This window comes from Myxine glutinosa, chromosome 12 (assembly GCF_964187855.1).
Source record: "Myxine glutinosa chromosome 12, kmMyxGlut1.1, whole genome shotgun sequence".
In the NCBI taxonomy this organism is placed as follows: domain Eukaryota; kingdom Metazoa; phylum Chordata; class Myxini; order Myxiniformes; family Myxinidae; genus Myxine; species Myxine glutinosa.
The window spans coordinates 98,365,783-98,386,370 of NC_136272.1; the positions used below are offsets into that span (position 1 = coordinate 98,365,783).

The 20,588-nt window shown below is 43.4% G+C and overlaps 1 protein-coding gene across 1 annotated transcript in view; it reads right to left on the reverse strand.

Moving 5' to 3' along the window:
• Positions 1-20,588, reverse strand: part of GUCY1A2 (guanylate cyclase 1 soluble subunit alpha 2) — a 48,562-nt gene that overhangs the window by 13,977 nt on the left and 13,997 nt on the right. Inside the window, exons 4-6 of the mRNA XM_068131578.2 lie at positions 14,277-14,549; positions 12,691-12,834; positions 904-1,058 (exon numbers count right to left, since the gene is read on the reverse strand). Coding sequence (XP_067987679.2) covers positions 904-1,058; positions 12,691-12,834; positions 14,277-14,549 — 572 coding nt within the window. The remainder of the gene's footprint in view (positions 1-903; positions 1,059-12,690; positions 12,835-14,276; positions 14,550-20,588) is intronic.

Sequence of the window (20,588 nt, forward strand, 5' to 3'; positions counted from 1 at the left end):
GGGGCGACAAGTACTTCGTCGTCGACGTCGGCGGCCGGTCGGACCGGATCTCTGTGGACCGCCTCAAACCGGCGCACGTGGACGTCAACCGACCACCACGGTTGGCCCTTCCTCCGCGGCGAGGCCGCCCCCCGTCCACAGTTCCCCCCGCTCGACCACCCACCACCAGATCGGACCCCCCCCCCCCCCACGACCCTCCAGGGGTCGCTTCGGCCGGGTCATCCGGACCCCCCTTAAATTGACCCTGCCGGTGCAGGTCGATTCTGGAGGGGCATGTGTAGCGGTTCCCGCTGAATGTACACAATCGCCTTGCACCTGCCAGGACGCGGCCAGGGCGCGATCGCCATGCTGGGCTCGTCCGGACGGGCCCAGACGCACCTCTCCTGGGCATGCCCGCTCTCGCCTTTCCAGGGCTCGCCCAGAGCGCTCGGGCACGCCCAGCCTCAACTTGTCAGGCTGCATCCAGGACGCCCGGGCATGTCCAGACTCGCCTTTCCAGGACTCGCCCTTGACACCCGGGCATGCCCGGTCTCGGTTTTCCCTGGCAAACGCCCCGGCATAAATGTGTATATATATTGCTGCCCGATAAACGGGCTTGTCAGAATACCTGAGCTGTTTTGTTTCAATAAAGCAACTCGGACGAATTCCGTCTTTGGTCGCGTCAATTCTTTCGACTCGCGTTGGAGCGCAGCTCCTTCAAAGGCCTGTTTAAGAGGAAAGACCTGTTTAAGAGGAAAGACCTGTTTAAGAGGAAAGACCTGTTTAAGAGGAAAGACCTGTTTAAGAGGAAAGACCTGTTTGAGAGGAAAGACCTGTTTAAGAAGAAAGACCTGTTTAAGAGGAAGGCGCCGGGTGTATACTAATTGGTTGGTGTGCGCCGGGTGTATACTAATCGGTACGCACCGATGAGTGCTGGGACTGACGTTGATACGACATGGACGACTGCTCGATTCAAACTTGTTGGCCAAAGTTACGTTGTTACCAAACAAGCAATAGCGTGGCATGTTCACCCCGACAACACCCGCCAACACCGGCCCAGAATGTAGACCAATCCGCAGCTGGAAGATACACACGAATACCCTTATTACCATATTGCAAGATATCGACATTGATCAGAAATTACTATTATTATCAATTTTGGTTATCACAAAGTAAATATCAACTTCCGTAGTGCAATGGTGTGTGCTTAACGAGGTGGAAGGTACACTCTGGGATATATACTAGTATTCCATTATTTCTAAACATTTCCATCATGGTGTCCAGTATGGTCTGATAAGAGTCGTGGGGTGAAAATGGGATTAAATGCACCTGTTACTCCATGCATGCTGAAAAAGATCAGTGATGTCAATGGTGTCATCCAATTGTGCCTACTACTCCTCCTACTCCTCCTCGTCCTCCACCTTGTCCTCTACTGATAGGATGGCCTGGAGTCCGAGAGCTACCCACACTCGCCTCTAAGCTGTCGAGCTTGGGTTCAAATCCCGACTGAGCTGTAAACTGTGGTCCTGGTGTTTCACAGGGAGGGTGATTCATCAATGCGTGTGCCATCCCTAGGATGATCATCAAATGGGCGATGATCAAGTCTGCCAGCATTCCCATGGTGACCTTCATGAAGAGTAGGTGAGCTATCGCTGGCATCATAAACAAATTCCAAATTTCTGCCCTAACCTACAGGGGGGCACTGCATCAGCGGCACAGTCATGCCCTCGGCCAATGACTCTACCCCGCAGCCTTGTGCTGCGAACGAACGAACAAACAAGCTACTACTGCTTTAAAGGCACAATCATTTCCATACTCTCGTGGTGTCCAGCCTCGGGTTGGCTTTACGATTAAGGTGGCTGCCTCGAGATCTCAGGGTCCCGAGTTCACGCCCCCGCCAGGCCGTTAAATTAACACTATGTGGGTTGATTCAGCCTGTCATCCTTCCGAGGTCGACACAATGAGCACCAGCTTACTGGGACGAATGAGCCATTCGAGTGTCCTCCGCCGGATTGGTGACTCTTCCAGGATTGGGCTCAATAGCCTAAGAAACTGCTTCGGCAGCCCAATGCACCTGAAGATGCAAAAAGGACTGGTATTCTTCTTCTTCTCGTGACGTCATTCGGGAATTGTGTGTCCCAAGTGTCTGTGCATTCTCACTCTCAATTCGATACGTACATTTGGGAATTTGTCAAAAGAGATTGTTAAGAAATTGAAAGGCGTAGGAAGATTGCCCAGCATGTGATACGGACACACCTTCCCTCAATTTGTACCTTGTATGAGAAACATGCTGTGTTGAAGGTTCATATGATAATGGAAGACCCATCGCACCCACTTCATGATTGTTTTAAACATCCAGGCTTTCACCTTTGTATTCCACTTATCTTGTGCTGTTGAAATACATTATAATTTGTGCCTAATTAAATTCATATGCTTAATGCTAATGCGAAAAGGTGTGATGCACCCAATTTTGAATTTAATTGCTCGTGGATGAAAATCTCCATGTTTACCCTGCGCCCACGGAGCGAAAAGTGCGGTTAAGCATTCATGTGTACACGTGTCTGCATTTTAAAAATTCATTTTCTCGACATCCGTTGGTCCGATTGACACGAAATTTTCACCATAGGTGTACCTCCACGTGTATAATGTTTTTAATGATGAGTATGACGTCATAGATCACGTGGTTTGGCCGCCATCTTGAAAAAACAGAAAACATTTGCACCTCTATATCTCTGAAAGCGCTGCATAGGAAAAATTGAGACATGGCTCATTGTAAATAACTCTCCATGGGGAATAACATCTGTTGGTGATGATGTCATAGGTCCCTCTATTATGACGTCATAATTTGACAAGTACAAAACTTCATCCGATCAAGATGAAATTTCTTGAGCGCCATGTCGGCATAAACTGGTGGAGAAAAAATAATAATGATGTCATCGATGACGTGGTTCGGCCGCCATATTTGTTTCAACACAAAAGCCTTAAAAAACCACTGAAAATACATCCTGGTGAGGGTTTGCAATCTCTGATTGCTCTTTCTTGTTAGTATCTGTAATTTGGTGCTCCAACCTAATGAGCGAACGTCATGACGTCATCACCACGTATGTCCACATTGCCTGCCAAGCTCCGGATGTACCTTTGTACCTTCGGATGTATGTATAAATATATACATATATATATATATACATATATATATACATATATATATACATATATATATATATATATATATATATATATATATATATATATATATATATAATATAATATATATATATGGTATATATATACAGTATATATATATTTATATATATATACAGTATATATATATTTATATACATACATATATATATATATATATATATATATATATATATATATATATATATATATATATATATATATATATATATAATGTATATTTATATATCTATAAAATATATATATATATATCTATCTATAATTCCAGTAATCTCTGTGTGTATGTGTGTGTGTATGTCTGTGTGTTTGTCTGTGACCGCTGTTTCTCGACAACCACGGGTCCGATATACTTGAAACTTGCCAGGTATATTGCTGGGGACCTGAGGATGTGCCTTTTCAAGGTTTCATATTAATCGGAGAAGTAGTTACCGAGCTATGTCCAAAAAACGATTCAACCAATCAGAGAGCAGCGAGCTATCACGTGTGCCGAACGTGGCGAACAGACTCTGCCTCGGACGGCACATTTGAGAGCGTATTCATTTATTTCACGTTGGCAAACTATGTTGGCGCTATGTTGGCGTTAAACTATGTTTTAAAACTAATTAAAACTAATTTGCGATTCATCGTAACTGCGATATGCGACCTTCCGGACAGTCAAATGAGGACGTCACTTCCGGACTTACGGATAGTCATAGTGACGACGTACTGATGCTGAACGTGGCGAGCAGACGCTGTAAGGTACGATCGATTGTAGTACACGTTTATAATAACTCTGCCGATACAGGCCCGATTAACTGCAGCGCCATCCGAGCTGCGGCGTCGGGACGATACATTCATTGTACGGTCACATCACGCAGTTACGGGCATGCCCATGGGCCCATGGGCACGCCCATGCATGCATGGGCGAAGACATTTTTTTTTTTTTTTTTGGCAAGGAACGGGCACCCACGTACGGGCACGTCCTAGTATATATAATATATATATTAGTGCTGTGCCAATAGCTATTTTTCGGTAATCTGTACCGGCAGATTATAATCAGTGTACAGTTCCAATGACTGATTGCAGTTGTACTGTACTCTATACAATCCACAAATATTGAGTAGCTTTCACCCTTGTTTAGAGCGAATTTCAATAAACAAATTTAAAAAACAATGTTTCACTCTAGACATTTCAAGAAGATGTGCATTAACTTTTCTAGCAACAGTACCCGCCCTAAGGGCGGGGCTTCAATTGGGAGACCCGAATGAAAAGGTAAAATATTTCAGAAATTGAAGGCTTTTTTAATTTTAAACGATTCATATAAACATCCGTTAAATCATATCACACGCAAATCATCAAAATCTAAACAGTACATGGACGATCACGTCCCACATCCGTCTCGCGTCTCACTCGCTCTCATGGTGTCCCGATAATGATCCTTCCGCAGGTTCACCGACGGAAACCTTGTTACGACTTTTACTTCCTCTAGACAGTTAAGTTCACTCATCTTTTCGGTGCACTGGCACGAGCCGAGAACGGCCCGTGCAGGGGCTGATCCGAGGATCTCATCAAACTGTCCGATCGGTAGTAGCGACGGGCGCAGGCGGTGTGTACAAAGGGCAGGGACTTAATCAACGCGAGCTGATGACTCGCGCTTACTGGGAATTCCTCGTTCGTGGGACACTGTCTCAAGCCCCAGTCCCCATCACGGACGGGGCTCAGCGGTTTACCCGAGCCTGACGGCGAAGGGCAAGGTACATGCTGGCCCGTCCAGTGTAGCACGCGAGCGGCCCCGGACATCGAAGGGCATTAAACGTTCATTAAACATTAAACGTTCATTAAACATTAAACGTTCATTAAAGAATTACGAACGAAAAACATTACGAAATTACATTCACACCGTCACGTCAAACACTACCGTGAACACATACATCGTCACAACATCGTCACAATGAGAACATCGTCACAATGAACGTTATGCGAACGTGAATGTTATGCGGGAGTCCAAACCTGAGAATGCTGGAGACCAAAGCTGAAATTGGGAAAACTAAATAGCCTATTTTACTCCTGGAGATCCCAGGATTATCCACCCAAAATATCTTTGCGATTGGTTCAGCAGTTTTTACGGTACCTTCGAACAGACAGACGGACATTTGGTGAATTATAGTAAGATTATTTATAATCAGCTTGTATGCGGTTGACATACAAACAGACACACAGACAGACCGAATAACGCACAAGACCAACTAATATACTTGAAAAATCTTCGATTTTCGCATGTAACAAACATGGGTGAAAACATAACCTCCATCCACCTTTGGTAGTGGAGGTAATTAAGGCTCATGAAGGAGCTTTTACAATGTCACAAGCAAGACGAGGACATTAGCAGACATCCATGGAATTTTACAAACATCAGAAGGCCATTAGTAGGCAATGGACAAACACACATTGTACAATATGTGGGATTTGAATCTGAGATCCATCTGCACATATCATGAGCTTGATGTTCAGATTGGAACGCCAACATTTAAAGAAAAACTCCTCCCTGGAGGTTTTCAGGCAATTTCAGACACAAATGCATTGGCATATCATTACATCAAAATCTAATTTTTGATCAACGAAAATTTAATCTTCAACTGATGTATTGGTGCTTATTCCATTTAATATTATTCCACTGGAAGAAGGGATGCTGCAATGCACCCCATGTTCTGATGCCTAATGAACTAGCCCCACACTAGTATTGGTATTAAAAACGCATACAACATGGTGTGTCTTAATGAGGGCTTGCATCTCTGCCTGTTTTCACAAAGCAGGAACAGGGTCAATTGGACTGCTTTTTCAATCACGCCAATTAGCCGAGCTTTCATGCAGCTCTCTCTCTTTCTTTCTTTCTTTCTTTCTCTCTCTCTCTCTCTCTCTCTCTCTCTCTCTCTCTCTGTCTGTCTGTCTCTCTCTGTCTGTCTGTCTCTCTCTGTCTGTCTCTCTTGGAATCTCATTGACTGCAGGTACCGACAGTACTTGGAACCACTTACATAAAGATCTACTATCGATTGTACCACATCACTCAATCCATTCCCACTTACACTGACAGCCAAGTACAGAATAAATGCTAAGCAACTGTCTAGGAACACCAACGCCACATAATGCAAAATTGGTTTACAAAACTTTCTTATGGACACTTAATTCCTGAATCAAACCTTCAGATTCTCGACTATAAATCAGTGTACGAGGGTCATCACAAAAGTTATGTGCCCACTCCCTCACCCTCCCATCAAGGTAATAGACATGGTCCATGCACTACCTTTATTAGCCCATCCCTGCGGTTTTGTAATAACTTCTGTGTGTCTGCCTGTCCATCTGTGTGTGTGTGTGTGTGTGTGTGTGTGTGTGTGTGTGTGTGTGTGTGTGTGTGTGTGTGTGTGTGTGTGTGTCTGTCTGGGCCATAACTTTTTTACCATTTGAGTTTTGTCATCAAATTTTCACCAAAGCTTTATTATGATAATATGAACCACCTTTATAGGCCATTTTTCCCCACAAAGCGGGGGTTGGCCTTTTTCGGGCACCGTGGTCCGCTTTTTGAAGCAATGTTTTATGGCCGGATGCCCTTCCTGCCACCAACCCTGTTGGTCGCCTCTTACGACACACAGGGAATTACCAGTGAACTGGTACTCAATTTGCCGACCTCGGAAGGATGACGGGCTGAGTCAACCCCCTGGCGTTAATTCAGCGATCGACCGGGATTTGAACTCAGGATCCTAGGATCCCAAGCCAGCACCCTAACCGCTCAGCCAACACCAGGCTATATGGAGAAGGCAAATTCATAATTTTGTCAAAAGGTCAAAGGGTTGAGACTGTCACTTAAAATCATAATTTTTCACCAATTGACCTGATGTTTCAATTTCCCATTTGAGTTTTGTCATCGAATTTTCAACAAAGCTTTATTATGAGAATATGCAGAAGGCAAATTAATAATTTTGTCAAAAAGGTTCAAACTAAAAGATTAAAGGTTAGTGTCACATAAAATAAATTTTCATCCGATTGGCCTGAAATTTAAATTACCATTTGAGTTTTGTCAATAAATTTTCAATAAAGCTTTATTATGAGAATGTGGAGAAGCAAATTAATAATTTGGTCAAAAGCTCAAAGATCAGCATCACATAAAATCGTCAATTTTCATCTGATTGACCTGAAATTTAAAGAATTTGCATATTGGGTCACTGAATTGGTTCACCAATAAAAAGCTAAAAGCTCATTGGGGTTTTTTTTAGATCAAAAGGTCAGCGGTCAAGGTTGTGTAAAATCGCCGATTTTCACCCGATTGGCAAGAATTTAAAGAATTTACATATTGGGTCACATAATTGGTTCAAAACTCAAAAGTTAGAAGCTGATTATTGTTTAGATCTAAAGCTCAAAGGTCAAGGCTGCATAAATCATCAATTTTAATTTTGTATTTTTTTTTTTACCGCTTTCGTTATTTTGAGCATACGTAAGAAGAAGACGTCTGAATAAAAATGGACGTGGACGTGCTTTGCATTTTCAGATGCGTTCTAGTTCTTGGTGCATTATCCTCTTTGAGGACACTTTGCTCAGCAGTCAAACAACGTTTTGATTCCAGGGATTTCCAGTTCAAAGTCTTCCTTATGAAGAAGTGACCTTAACTTGAATGCAGTGGTCATGGCTGTGTAACCTCTATCGGATTAAAAACGTCTTCCACGAATGCTTGTGGCGTTCTTGTGTTTCTGGTGGATTTCAGGTTCATTTCTATTTTGCTTCACCACGATTTTGAGAAGAGTTCAGATGCGTTTTTACTACAGAAGCTTTCTGCCATGTTAAAGATTGTCTTGTGAAGAGTAGGTGAGTTATAGACGAAACCCTGAACAAACTCCAAATTTCTGTCTGTACTGATTGCTGAGAGGGCAATGGCAAACCATCCAGTACAACCCAGCCAACCAGCATCACCAAACCCCCCGGCATAACCAAAACCAACAGGCATAACGATACCAACCAGCATAACCTGGTTTGCAGATAACCATAACAGCATAACCAGCATAACCAGAAACATGGTGGTGGGATGTTGAAGTTGGAAAGAGGATTGACGAGAAGAGGAAGAAGTTCAAAGAGTGGCAGAAGGCGAAGGGTACGGGAGCAGAAACAGCAGAGCATGAAAGTTATAAGGCAGCCAGGAAGGCTGCAAAGAAAGAGGTAGCAAAGGCGCAGGAGGCATGTAGGAAAATGTTCGGAGAACGCTTGGATTCGGAAGAGGGTCAGAAAGCAGTATTCAGGATTGCAAAGCACATAGCGAAAGAGAGGTGTGATGTGATGGGGGTGAGTTGCTTGAAGGATGCAGTGGGACAAATCATTGTGGACCCAGATGGAATTAAAGGAAGATGGAAAAGATATATGGAAATGCTGTTGAATACAGAGAATGAATGGGATGGCAACATAGAGAGTAACCCAGTTTTAGGACCGGCAGAGAAGATAACTGAGAAGGAAGTTGAGGAAGCGATAAAAGCAATGAAGAGTGGAAAAGCGGGAGGGCCGACGGGAGTTGTGGGAGATATGTTGAAGGCAGCAGGAAGTTGGGGTGTGAAGAGAATGACAGAGATCTGTAATCTGGTGGTGAAAGAAGGCCGCATTCCAGTGGAATGGGAACTGAGTACCCTCGTCCCTCTATACAAGGGGAAAGGTGACCCTCTGGAGTGTGGCTCGTACCGAGCGATAACGTTATTGGAGCATGGAATGAAGGTATTGGAAAGGGTGTTGGAGAGGAGGATAAGGAAGAAAGTGAAGATCAACGAAATGCAGTTTGGATTTATGCCAGGAAGAGGAACGACAGATGCACTTTTCATTGTGAGGCAGTTGCAGGAGAAGTACATGGATAAGAGGAAGAAGTTGTTTTTTGGGTTTGTTGATCTGGAGAAAGCATTCGATAGGGTTCCACGCAAAGTATTGACATGGGCATTGAGGAAGTTAGGAGTGGAGGAATGGTTGATCAGAGTAGTGATGGCAATGTACAAAAGAGCGCGCACAGCTGTAAGGACGAAGGACGGGAACAGTGGTGAGTTTGAGGTGAAGGTGGGAGTGCATCAGGGGTCGGTACTAAGTCCACTACTATTTGTAGCTGTGATGGAGGTGCTGGCTCAGAACGTAAAGGAGGGTTTACCGTGGGAGTTGTTGTATGCAGATGATCTGGTGTTGATTGCGGAAAGTATGGATGGACTGAAGGAAAAGATGAACAAGTGGTAGGAATGTATGGAGACAAAAGGTCTGAAGGTGAATATCGGAAAGACAAAGGTGATGGCAAGTGGTAAAGCATGTGGTGAGGTGGAAAGAACTGGGAAGTGGCCGTGTGCTGTGTGCAGGAAGGGTGTCGGAGTGAACTCCATTCAATGTACAATGTGTGCTGAGTGGGTTCATCACAAATGTAGTGGTCTGAGAGGGTCATTTACCAGTGTGGCAGATACATTCAAATGTAAGGTGTGCACAGAGGGAGCTGCAGATGGAGGAAATGTTGAGTTGGATCTTGGAGACGGCGTGAAGCTGGAAGGTGTGAAAACATTTTGCTACCTCGGAGACATGCTGAATGGAGAAGGTGGATCAGACTCGGCAACGGTTGCTCGAGTGAGATGTGCATGGAAGAAGTTTCGGGAACTGAGTGGCATGCTGATGAGGAGGAGAGTGTCGCTGAAGCTGAAGGTAAAGGTGTATGCTGCATGTGTGAGAAGTGTTATGATTTATGGGAGCGAGACATGGGTAATGAACGTAGAGCAGCAACGAAGGCTGGAAAGGGTGGAAATGCGAATGGTTCGATGGATGTGCGGAGTATCGTTGAGAGAGAGGAAGACAAATGATGAATTGCGAAAGATGATGGTAATATTGCCTGTGATTGATGCTGTGAAGAGGAACAGGTTGAGATGGTTTGGTCATGTATTGAGGAAGGATGAAAGTGACTGGTTGAGAAGAGTGATGGAAGTTAATGTAGAAGGAAGTAGAGGACGGGGAAGACCGAGAAAGACTTGGCTAAAGATGGTGGAAGAAGAAATGCGGGCAAGGGGGTTAACAAGGAGAGATGCAGAAAATAGGGCAAAATGGAGAAGATTGTCATGGGGACCGCAAGGCTAACCCCCGCTCTAGCAGGGAAAATGGCCTTAAAATGCATGTTGTATAACCAAATCACCCGGCATAACCAAATCACCCAACATAACCAAACCAACCAGCATCACCAATCCACCCAGAACAACCAAGTCAACCAGCATAACCCAATGACCCAGTGTAGCACTTGCCAAGACACTGATTTGGCAGCGCGGACGCTCAGTAAAGAGCATGCTACATTGATGATGATGATTTAACTGATGTTATTTCAATTTTAATTCGAATTTAAATAATTTTTTGTAATAGTACAATTAACGTTTGTTGATTCTTTTTAATAAAACGAAAAACTACAATACATAACCAAACATTTATAAAATGATAAATAGAACATATACCGTTTATTATAAATAAATAAATATATATATATATATATATATATATATATATATATATATATAGTACCTTAAAATAACTTGTAATATTAACACTTAATTCTCCCACGCACGCGAAGTGAAAGGTTGGATTAAGCATTTGGTTCACTCTGTCTGTCTGTCTGTCTATATAAGTCAGTCTATGATCGAGGAAAAATTTACTTTCAATTGAGTATTATATTTTGAATACTGTAGAACTCGAATCGGAACATGAACCTGCAGTTTATCAGTATGTTATGTACTTTGGCTCTGAATTTGTCAAATTGTACGGAATCTCAATCCGCACAGAGGAGTAACGTAATTGTATTAGAGTGCCTGTGCAGGGTGAGGTGTTCTATGAACTCTCTCATTTAAAAATAGTGAAGGATAATAATGAAAAATTCACTTTAAAATATGTAACACAGGTTTTTGAATGATTAATAGTACATTATAATCACTTATTGTGTCAAATTATAACACGAGGGAGAATTGCTTTGCATTACATATCCCTCTACTGGTCCTAATGAATGTTCTTGTTCCAAACAAAAAAAGCATAACTTCGTGAAAAATTGACGAAATGTCCTGAAACTAGTTTCAGTTGAATATGTTAAAGAGTATGGGAGAAAAGTAGAGAAAACCACAGGTGGGGGACGGACAGACAGACAAACAGATGGAGAGCAAACCTATAGTCGCCTCCGGGTAGGGGACTAGTAAAACTACTGTGTTTCTATTTAGGATCTTGGGGTTTTATATATCACTGTAATACCAGATTCCTTTTTAGCTTTGTTAATGTAGTTCAACACCTACAAGTTCGTCTGAGTAATGGAAATCGTTTAAATCTTTGCATTCTTAAATTCCTATGCTTTGAGGGTAGAAACACCTTCCCATAATATTAAAATTTATCAGAGTTTTATGGATATACAATCAAATCTTTGTTGATATATATCCTTTAACTAGCAGATAACAGCACTGCTCAAGGAGGGGTGATGCGTATGGAGTTGATAGAACAACAACAACACTCCTGTGACAATGATGCTGGAAGCACCACCCACCAGATGCAGTGACATCATCTGCTATGGCGAATGCTTTAACAAAACTCTCAATTGTGCCTCACAGAATAAAAGGAGTCATAAATAAATTTAGAAGAATTAAGCAGAATTGTAAGATTGCCAATTATGCCAAAAACGTTTGGTGACGATGCACAAATCATTGAAAGAGGTGATAGTAAATGAAAACAAGCTGAGTCTATGGGGCCACCATGGTCGGTGATCTCCTGCCTCCTTCATGGTCTTGCACCCTCTGCTCTTTCCGTGCTTTTTGTCCCCCTCTCATCCCTCCCCTCCCCACCGCCCCCAACCCGCCCATCCACCCAGGTTTCTGTGGGGCTCACACTGTCCACTGGCCATTCCATTAACCTCCTTCTGGTGAAACTACCTAAATCCAGGACCACTGCTCACCTCCACTCATTTGTTCCTCTTTTTGTTTCTCAACTGTGAATCAACTTCCACATCCTCTTCAATCTCATTCTTCCCTCCAAATCAGCAAGACAGCTGTTCACCACCATCTCAGATCATCCTCAATCCAAAAACATGATCTTTACTCCAACCTTTAACCCCACCAAAATCCCTCCTCATTATAGATTTCCAATTTTTATTCTTGGGAGTTCCCTTCTGTATCCATCTTATTCATACAACCTTTCCTGCCCCCCTCCCCCATTTCTCCCCCACACCAATGAATTTTTTACTTCCCTCTATTTTGACCTTCAACTCTGCTGTCGATGTCCCCAGGCAGTCATGGTGGGTCCTTTTATTCATATAAATGAAATGGCAAACTTGAATAAACACACAAACGGAAGTCTTCGATTGCTGGAACAGGGATGTGTTCCATTACCAATAACCTTATAGAGTGCTCGCCAAATGGCCTAAGCACTCAATTTGAAACCGTTGATGAGGAACGGCTGGCTTGGCAAGCGCTAGCCAGCTGCCTGGTAACTGAATACACCATTAGTATTTCTACCAGATGTGCATACCTGTATTGGGTCTCCCCCCGGGGTCATGACCTCTTGAGAAAGACGCATCATAGCTAGAGCCATCCAGGCAGCCTGCTGGGCATGTGTGGTGCTCGCCCGATGTAGACCTGCAGCTACGCAATACGCGTCACCGATCGTTTCCACCTGCAGACAGGTTCGCACAAAGATGTACATTTTCAGGAGTTGTAAAGGTTTTGGAGCAAACTTATGTTTTGAAAAACTCATGCTCCCTCACTCCCATTAAGCATTTGCTTCATGTTAACTGGTCTCCATCCTGAACATTTGAATAGCATTGATACAAACAAATGTAAAGAAGTGGGATTCGAAGAAGAGGAGGAAATGAAACTGAGCATTTTACCTTAGATGACATACCAGTCATCCTGTTATCAATACTGATTTGGCTCTGTTGACTCAGGCCCAAAGGTAGTGCTCCAAGACATAACAGGGTAGTTTGACCCGGTTTATGTCAGGCTTTAGGCAATTGCTAATGCAAATTATCGATGTCATTAACCTCGAATCAATTCATACTTATGAATGGTTTGATGATCCTATCCCCAAGGTGACATTTTCTCCTATTATTTATGATTCAGTTCAGTGAGGGAGAAGTGGCCAATGACGAAGTGGCCAATGACGTATGATCCGAACGGCAACAAGTTACTGCCTGTTCATGGATTTATTTAAGTTAAACACAAAATAGTGGACTGACACCATACCAGGTGGAACTTCCTTCCTGGAGATCACGAGTACGCCTGCTAGATTTTTTAAAATCAACATTCCATTTGCAACACTGCTATTCTTCTGGGATTATGTTTTGATTTAACACCTTTGGTGGACTTGAAACCACAGCCACTGGATACGAGCCCAGCGTCGTCAATGCTTGGCCACCTTAGCTCATATGGTTTTCACTTGTAAACAAACTGGTGGGACAATGCTGACACTGTAACAGTAACCAGCGACCTGTCTAATATTTTGACATCTAATTTCAAGAACAGAAAAAATTTCTGTACAAATTACCTAGACATTTGACTGCGATGAGAGACATGGAGAGAGAGAGGGGGAGAGCGAGTGAGAGAGAGAGGGAGAAAGAGAGAAAAAGGATAATTTTGATCCATCAACCTCTGGGTTATGACCACAGAATGCTCCCGCTGTGCCGCTTTGCTCACAGAGAGACATGTTGAGAGAGAGAGAGACAGAGACAGGGAGAGACAGAGACAGAGACAGAGACAGAGACAGAGAGAGAGAGAGAGAGAGAGAGAGAGAGAGAGAGAGAGAGAGAGAGAGAGAAAAGATGTTTTTATTTGATTGACCTCTGTGTTATGACTGCAGAAAGCTCCCGCGATGGCACTCAGCTCACAGAGAGGGGGAGAGACAGAGAGCGACAGAGAGAGGGGGGGGGGGGGGGAGAGAGAGAGCGACAGAGAGAGAGAGAGCGAGAGCGAGAGCGAGAGCGAGAGCGAGAGCGAGAGAGAGAGAGAGAGAGAGAGAGAGAGAGAGATGAGGAATTATCTTGTACAGGATGTGGCATAGACTTGAGTAAGGCAAAATGGAACTTAGGTTGTAATTGATGATAAAAAAGATTCCAGGACCTTATATATATCCAGGAAACCACACTGCTGATCAAACTTGGTGTAGAGTGCATTCAGCATCCCAACAACTTGCATTGGAGTACAATGGGCACAAATGGCTGTGAATCCTACAATGTCTGAAAACAGGATGGTAATATTATCAAACTTCTGCGCATCCACGGGCAGTCCCTGCCATAGCTTCCGAGCCACATCGCCCGGGAATATCCGGTACAATAAATCCACTGTCTTCTTCTTCTCTTCTTCAAGTGCTTGCCTTGTCTGCTCCAATGTGGCCTGAAAATATAAAGCAACAACAGTGAGAATTGCTTTGCAAAACATGTCCCCTACCAAGTTTCCATTCAATATCAGTGAACACCTCCCTTTATTTGGACGATGTATAATGCCGCGTTTGGTGCCGAAAATAATAATAGTAAAAAATAACTCGATGTACATACTTGAAGCAAAAACATGTGTACGGCTTATGTGCACATACAATACAATGTGGTTATATACCTGGGATCATTGCAATTGCACTGAGCCATGGACTAACACCAAGGCCTAAAACCCGACGATCTGTGCTGCTTCATGGATTGGTGGCAAATGATTTTAATTGGGGTGGAGTCAGACCAGCTGTCCAGCCAATGGGTGAAAAGCAGTAGGGTGGAGTCAGGTCAGCTGAAACCGAGCCATGTATAATCTATCTATCTTCTATATATATATAAAAGATTCTTCTATATATTCTATATATTCTTCTATATATATATATTCATATATATATTCTTCTATATATATAAAAGAAAGTTTTTGTTTGTTTGTCTGCGCAAGCTAATCTCCTGAACGGTGAAAGATAGGAGGAAACCTCCAATATAAAAAATGTCGGGACGGGCCCGGGAAGGTTTTAGGCTAGGTGGCGAGTCCGGTCGAGGCCCACCTCGGCCGGTCCGGGCCCATTTCGCAATTAAAAGCTGAGCTGAATTATAGTAGTCAATCTTCTACGGCCATGAGTAAAAGCTGAATTATGGTAGTAAATTCATTCAAAAAGAACAAAAAATGTCGGGACGGGCCCCGGGAAGGTTATAGGCTAGGTGGCGAGGCCGGTCGAGGCCGGTCGGGGCCGCTTCGGCCGGGCTGGGCCCATTTCGCAATTAAAAGCTGAGATAAATTATAGGAGTCAATCTTCTACGGCCACGAGTAAAAGCTGAATTATAGTAGTAAATGCATTCAAAAAGAAACAAAAATGTCGGGACGGGCCCCGGGAAGGTTATAGGCTAGGTGGCGAGGCCAGTCGAGGCCCACCTCGGCCGGGCTGTCCCATTTCCCAATTAAAAGCTGAGCTGAATTATAGTAGTCAATCGTCTACGGCCGTGAGTAAAAGCTGAATTATAGTAGTAAATTCATTCAAAAAGAACTAAAAATGTTGGGACAGGCCCCGGAAGGTTATAGGCTAGGTGGTGAGGGCGGTCGAGGCCGCTTCAGCCGAGCTGGGCCCATTTCACAATTAAAAACTGAGCTGAATTATAGTAGTCAATCTTCTACGGCCGCGAGTAAAAGCTGAATTATAGTAGTAAATTCATTCAAAAAGAACCCGGGCAACACCGGTTGCTTTCGGCTAGTATGTGATATTTTTTAAGTTCAAAAAGGGCATAAGTCAGTGAAAATTCGGGAAATGTCCCAAAGCTCAAACTTGTTCTGTAACTTTTCATAATAAAGTCATGCACCCACTTTCAGTTGAATATGTTAAAGGATAACGGAAAAAAGTCTAGAAAATCACAGGTGGGACGGACAACAGACGGATGGACAGCCAGACAGACGGAGAGAAAACCTAGTTTTTTTTGTTTTTTTTGTATACAGAGTCGAGGCTTGTGAAAGAGCTAACATTTATCAAACAAACAAATCAAACAAACAAGCAAACAAAGTATATAAAAAGGGGAGAGGTCGACAAGATGGGGAGAGAAGGGGAGGAAGCACACAAACACAACATTTGAGAGCAGGGACATCGGGAGATGTGTGGGAGGGAGAGGGCCTGGGGGGAGGCAGGATAGGTATAAAACGCAAGGACACCAAGGACTTCCAGGAAAGAAGTCGGCACCTCAAAAAAGTGGATTTGGGGTGAAATTAGCGGGGGTAGAAAAGATCAAGGTTTTGGAATGGGGAAGATAAGAGATGGTGGTGAGCAGCCGTTTTAAAGACCTGGAGGGAGGAGTGGGATTGAAGAGAGTGAGGGAGTTTGTTCCAGAGGCAGGAGAAAAGAGGAATGAAGGAGTGAAGGTGAGCAGAGAGTCTTGATTTTGGCAGTTTAACCATAAGAGGGTTGCAGGCAGATCTTGTGCGACCTGTAGGAATATTTGGGGGACAGAGCCTAGAGAGAGCTGGGGGAGCAAGGCCGGAGAGGAGTCGGTAGAAGACGGAAAGACCACCAACCTGCCTGCGGTGAGTAAGTGAAAGGCCCTCGGAGATAGCGTCATCGCGGGAGATTCCAATGATTCTAAACGCTTTGGTTTCAACAGCGTGAAGACGAGCTAGGTGTGAGGCAGGAGCACCAGGCCAGAGGGGAGAGCAGTACTCCATTGAGCTGCGGATGAAAGCCTTGTATGTGGTGAGGAGCTCAGGTGTGCCAAGGAAGGACTTCGCACGACGGAGGATGCCCAGTCGGCGACTGGCTTTGGAGGCCAGCGTGGAAATGTGGTTTTCCCAGGAAAGATCATGGCAGATAGTGAGACCCAAAAGCTTGAGTGACAGAACTTCTTGGAGAGGATTATTCAGAAAGTAGATGGGAGGGTTGTCCAGTCGGTCTTTTCGGAGAGACATCGTAAGAGTGTGAGATTTGTCAGGATTGAAAGACATGTTCCACTTGTTTGCCCAGTCTGTGATTTTGACCAGGTCTGCAGAGAGTGAGGAGGCTGCAGACTGCCGATCTGAGGGATGAGGAATGGAGTGGCAGAGAGTGGAGTCATCAGCAAAGAGATAGAGAAGATTTTCAAGAGAGTCGGAGAGATCATTGATGAAGACCAGAAAAAGCACAGGGCCCAGAACACTGCCTCGGGGAACTCCAGCCTGAACAGGAAGAGGAGATGAGAGAAACCCATTCAGGGCCACACGTTGAGTACGACTAGAGAGGAAGTCCGCCAGCCATGCGTGGAGGTTTCCATGGATACCAAAGGAGGAGAGTTTGGTGAGCAGAGCGGGGTGCCAGACCGTATCGAAGGCACGTGATATGTCGAGGGAGACAGCTCTAATTTCCTGTTTGGCATTGAGGACCTCCATCCATGTTGAGACAGCAGAAGCAGCATGTCCAGAGTAGAGTGACCTGGTCTGAAACCAAATTGATGATCAGAGATCAAGCCATTGGAGAAGAGGAAAGATTTCATATCCGAAGCAATGATGGATTCCATGACTTTGCTGATAATTGGGAGAAGGCTGATTGGTCTGTAGTTGCTAGGATCTGTTTTTGCACCTTTTTTGTGTAAAGCGGTGATGTTGGCTGATTTCCAAGCAGATGGCAGTTGACCTTGAGCAAAAGAGAGGGTGAAGAGAACAGAGAGAGGGAGTGAAAGAGCGGAAGAACAGGATTTTAGGACCCGTGGGCTGATGCCGTCAGGTCCAGTTGCAGAATCAGAGTCGAGGGTTGACATAAACTTTTCCAGTTCCCTCTGGGTAGGAGACTAAAAATCCTATCTACCCGGCCACAGTCAATCCCATTCCTAAACATATGTTTGGACTCAAAAAGTTAAAGGAAAACTGAACTGGGGTTTCATAAACTAGCAACTGTACCCGCCCTACGGGTGGGACTTCAATTGGGAAGCCCAAATGAAAAGGCAAAATATCAGAAATTGAAGGCTTTTTAAAAATTTTAAATGATTCATATAAACATCCGTTAAATCATATCACACGCAAATCCTCAAAATCTAAACAGTACATGGCGCACATTTTGAAAAAAGATTGAATTCTGCAAAATGGAAGTAGCCGCCTCACGTCTTTCTCAGTCGCACATTTATGTGTGAAGAGTGCGCGCCAAATCTGTAACACAAAAGCGGCCGCTACACCTGTTTCTCAGTCGCTTTGCACACGCTGCCGTGTTCCTTTGGAGCTGCACGTTTATATAGGAAGAGTTCGTCAGGGATCGATCTACTCTCTCCTGGTACGTAGAATTTCAACAAAAGCCACATCACTGTTCATATCGGTAAATATTATTCCATCGTGTTTGGAAAAACTGGAAAATTGGAAAAATTGGAAAATTGGAAAAACAACATAGCCTATTTTACTCCAGGGGGTCCCGGGATTACCCACCCAAAATATCGTTGCGATCGGTTCAGCCGTTTTTGCGGTACCTTCGAACGGACGAATGGACATTTGGTGCATTATAGTAAGATGGAGTGCTATGTACGAGTCGATGTGACAATTAAATATTTCACTTTACAGTCCTTTATGAAAAACATAAAGCCATTAGGCAATGAATGCTAAATCATTAAATTTTCTATTGATTTTGGCTGAGGCAGCTAAGTGTTGCCTTTGCAGTTTGTCGATTGGCTGTCAAAGGTGTGTTTATGTCACATGTGTTTCACAGCCAATCAGGAACCTACAGACATACAGACATGATCGCCTAGAGACTAGACATAAATCAGTGGGAAATCCATGAAATAGGATTTGCTGCTTCATGGTGAGTTTTTACAAATCAAAGGATGTGAAGTGAATAAATATATAATCATATCTCGTTGGACTAATTTCCCTTTTATTACACATGACCTCTCCTTAAATATCGGGGTCACGGAGACACGGAATTTACTCAGATTTGTGCAGTTATTATACAAGTCCGACCCATAGAAATCAAGAATTCAACAAACCTTAATTTTAAGAAAGTTATCGCGGGAATAACAACACATTTAGTAATACGTAGGTTTTCCAACAAGAACACAACTTGTGCAATAATGTAATAATAACCAATTTATTGTTACTAGTTCAACCGTTCCCTCTGGGAGCGACAGGAAGGGTCACTCATCTCTGTGTTATATAGATAGGGTCAGGCCTCAAGCACACCGGGGTGTGTTTATTTACCAAGTTTATTTGTAGAGCGCTTGCCAAGTGGTTTAATCATTCAAGCAAGCACTCCAATCAAAACTGTTGATGAGGAGCGGCTGGCTTGGCAAGCAATAGCTATCTACTCGGTAACTGAATGTACCCTGGGTTTCCCCCTTTCCGTTTAGTGTTAAACAGCAGTAGCGACTGTTTCAAAAGGTAATCACACATGTTTGTAGTTTATAATATTTTTACTTCTGGTAGGGGCCGTTGTTCCCACCAAAACGGCACGATAAGCTGTGTATACATGTTAACACGCCGTTTGTTCAAGGAGGAAAAACCCTTTGGGGAGACCGGATATTATTGGTATTAATATTGTTTTGTAAAAATATTAATATTATGCTATTATATTTAGTGCTGTTGTTATGTTTGTTATTAGAAGTGGAATTGGAAAAACATCACAACAAAGCTATCATAACATGGATATATACCTCAACATGCAATCCCATTTGTGGGGAAAATCCCTTTCGGGTTGGGGGAAGTTAAATCGCCACAACCTCCATTGTGTGACCCTTAGTCTCCCTGTCAAGTTTGGTTGAGATTGGATAAGTAACGATCTAATGTTTAGCGGTCAAAAATCGTCAGACAGACAAATAGACACCAAATTGCGTATTTTAGTGTGATACCATAATCAAGTGAATAAATGACCAAAATGAAGAAATATATATTGCCTGTAGAAAGTCTACAACCCCTTTCAAAATTTTCACCTGTTGTTCCCCTATACCCTGGAATTATAATGCATTAAATCAGACTTTTTCCACCTTTATTTACACATCATAACCCACAACTTCCAAGTGAAAAACAAATTTGATAAATTCCAGAAAATTAATTAAAATACAAAACTATAACATCTTGGTTGGATAAGTGTCCACCCCCTTGAGTTAATACTTGGTGGAAGCACCTTTGACAGCAATTACAGCTGTGAGTCTGTTGGGATAGATCTCTACCAACTTTGCACACCTCGATTGGGCAATATTTGTCCATTATTATGTATAAAACTGTTCAAGCTCAATCAAGTTACATGGGGAGCGTTGATGGACACTGGACAGCAATATTCAAGTCATGCCACAGATTATCGATTGGATTTAGGTCGGGGCTCTGACGGGGCCACTCAAGGATATTTATCTTTTTCTTCCTTAGCCACTTCAGTGTAGCTTTGGCTGTGTGCTTCGGGTTGTTGTCATGCTGAAAGGTGAGCTTCCGTCCCAATTTCAGCTTTCTTGCAGAGGGCAGCAGGTTTTCCTTTAGGATTTTTCTGTA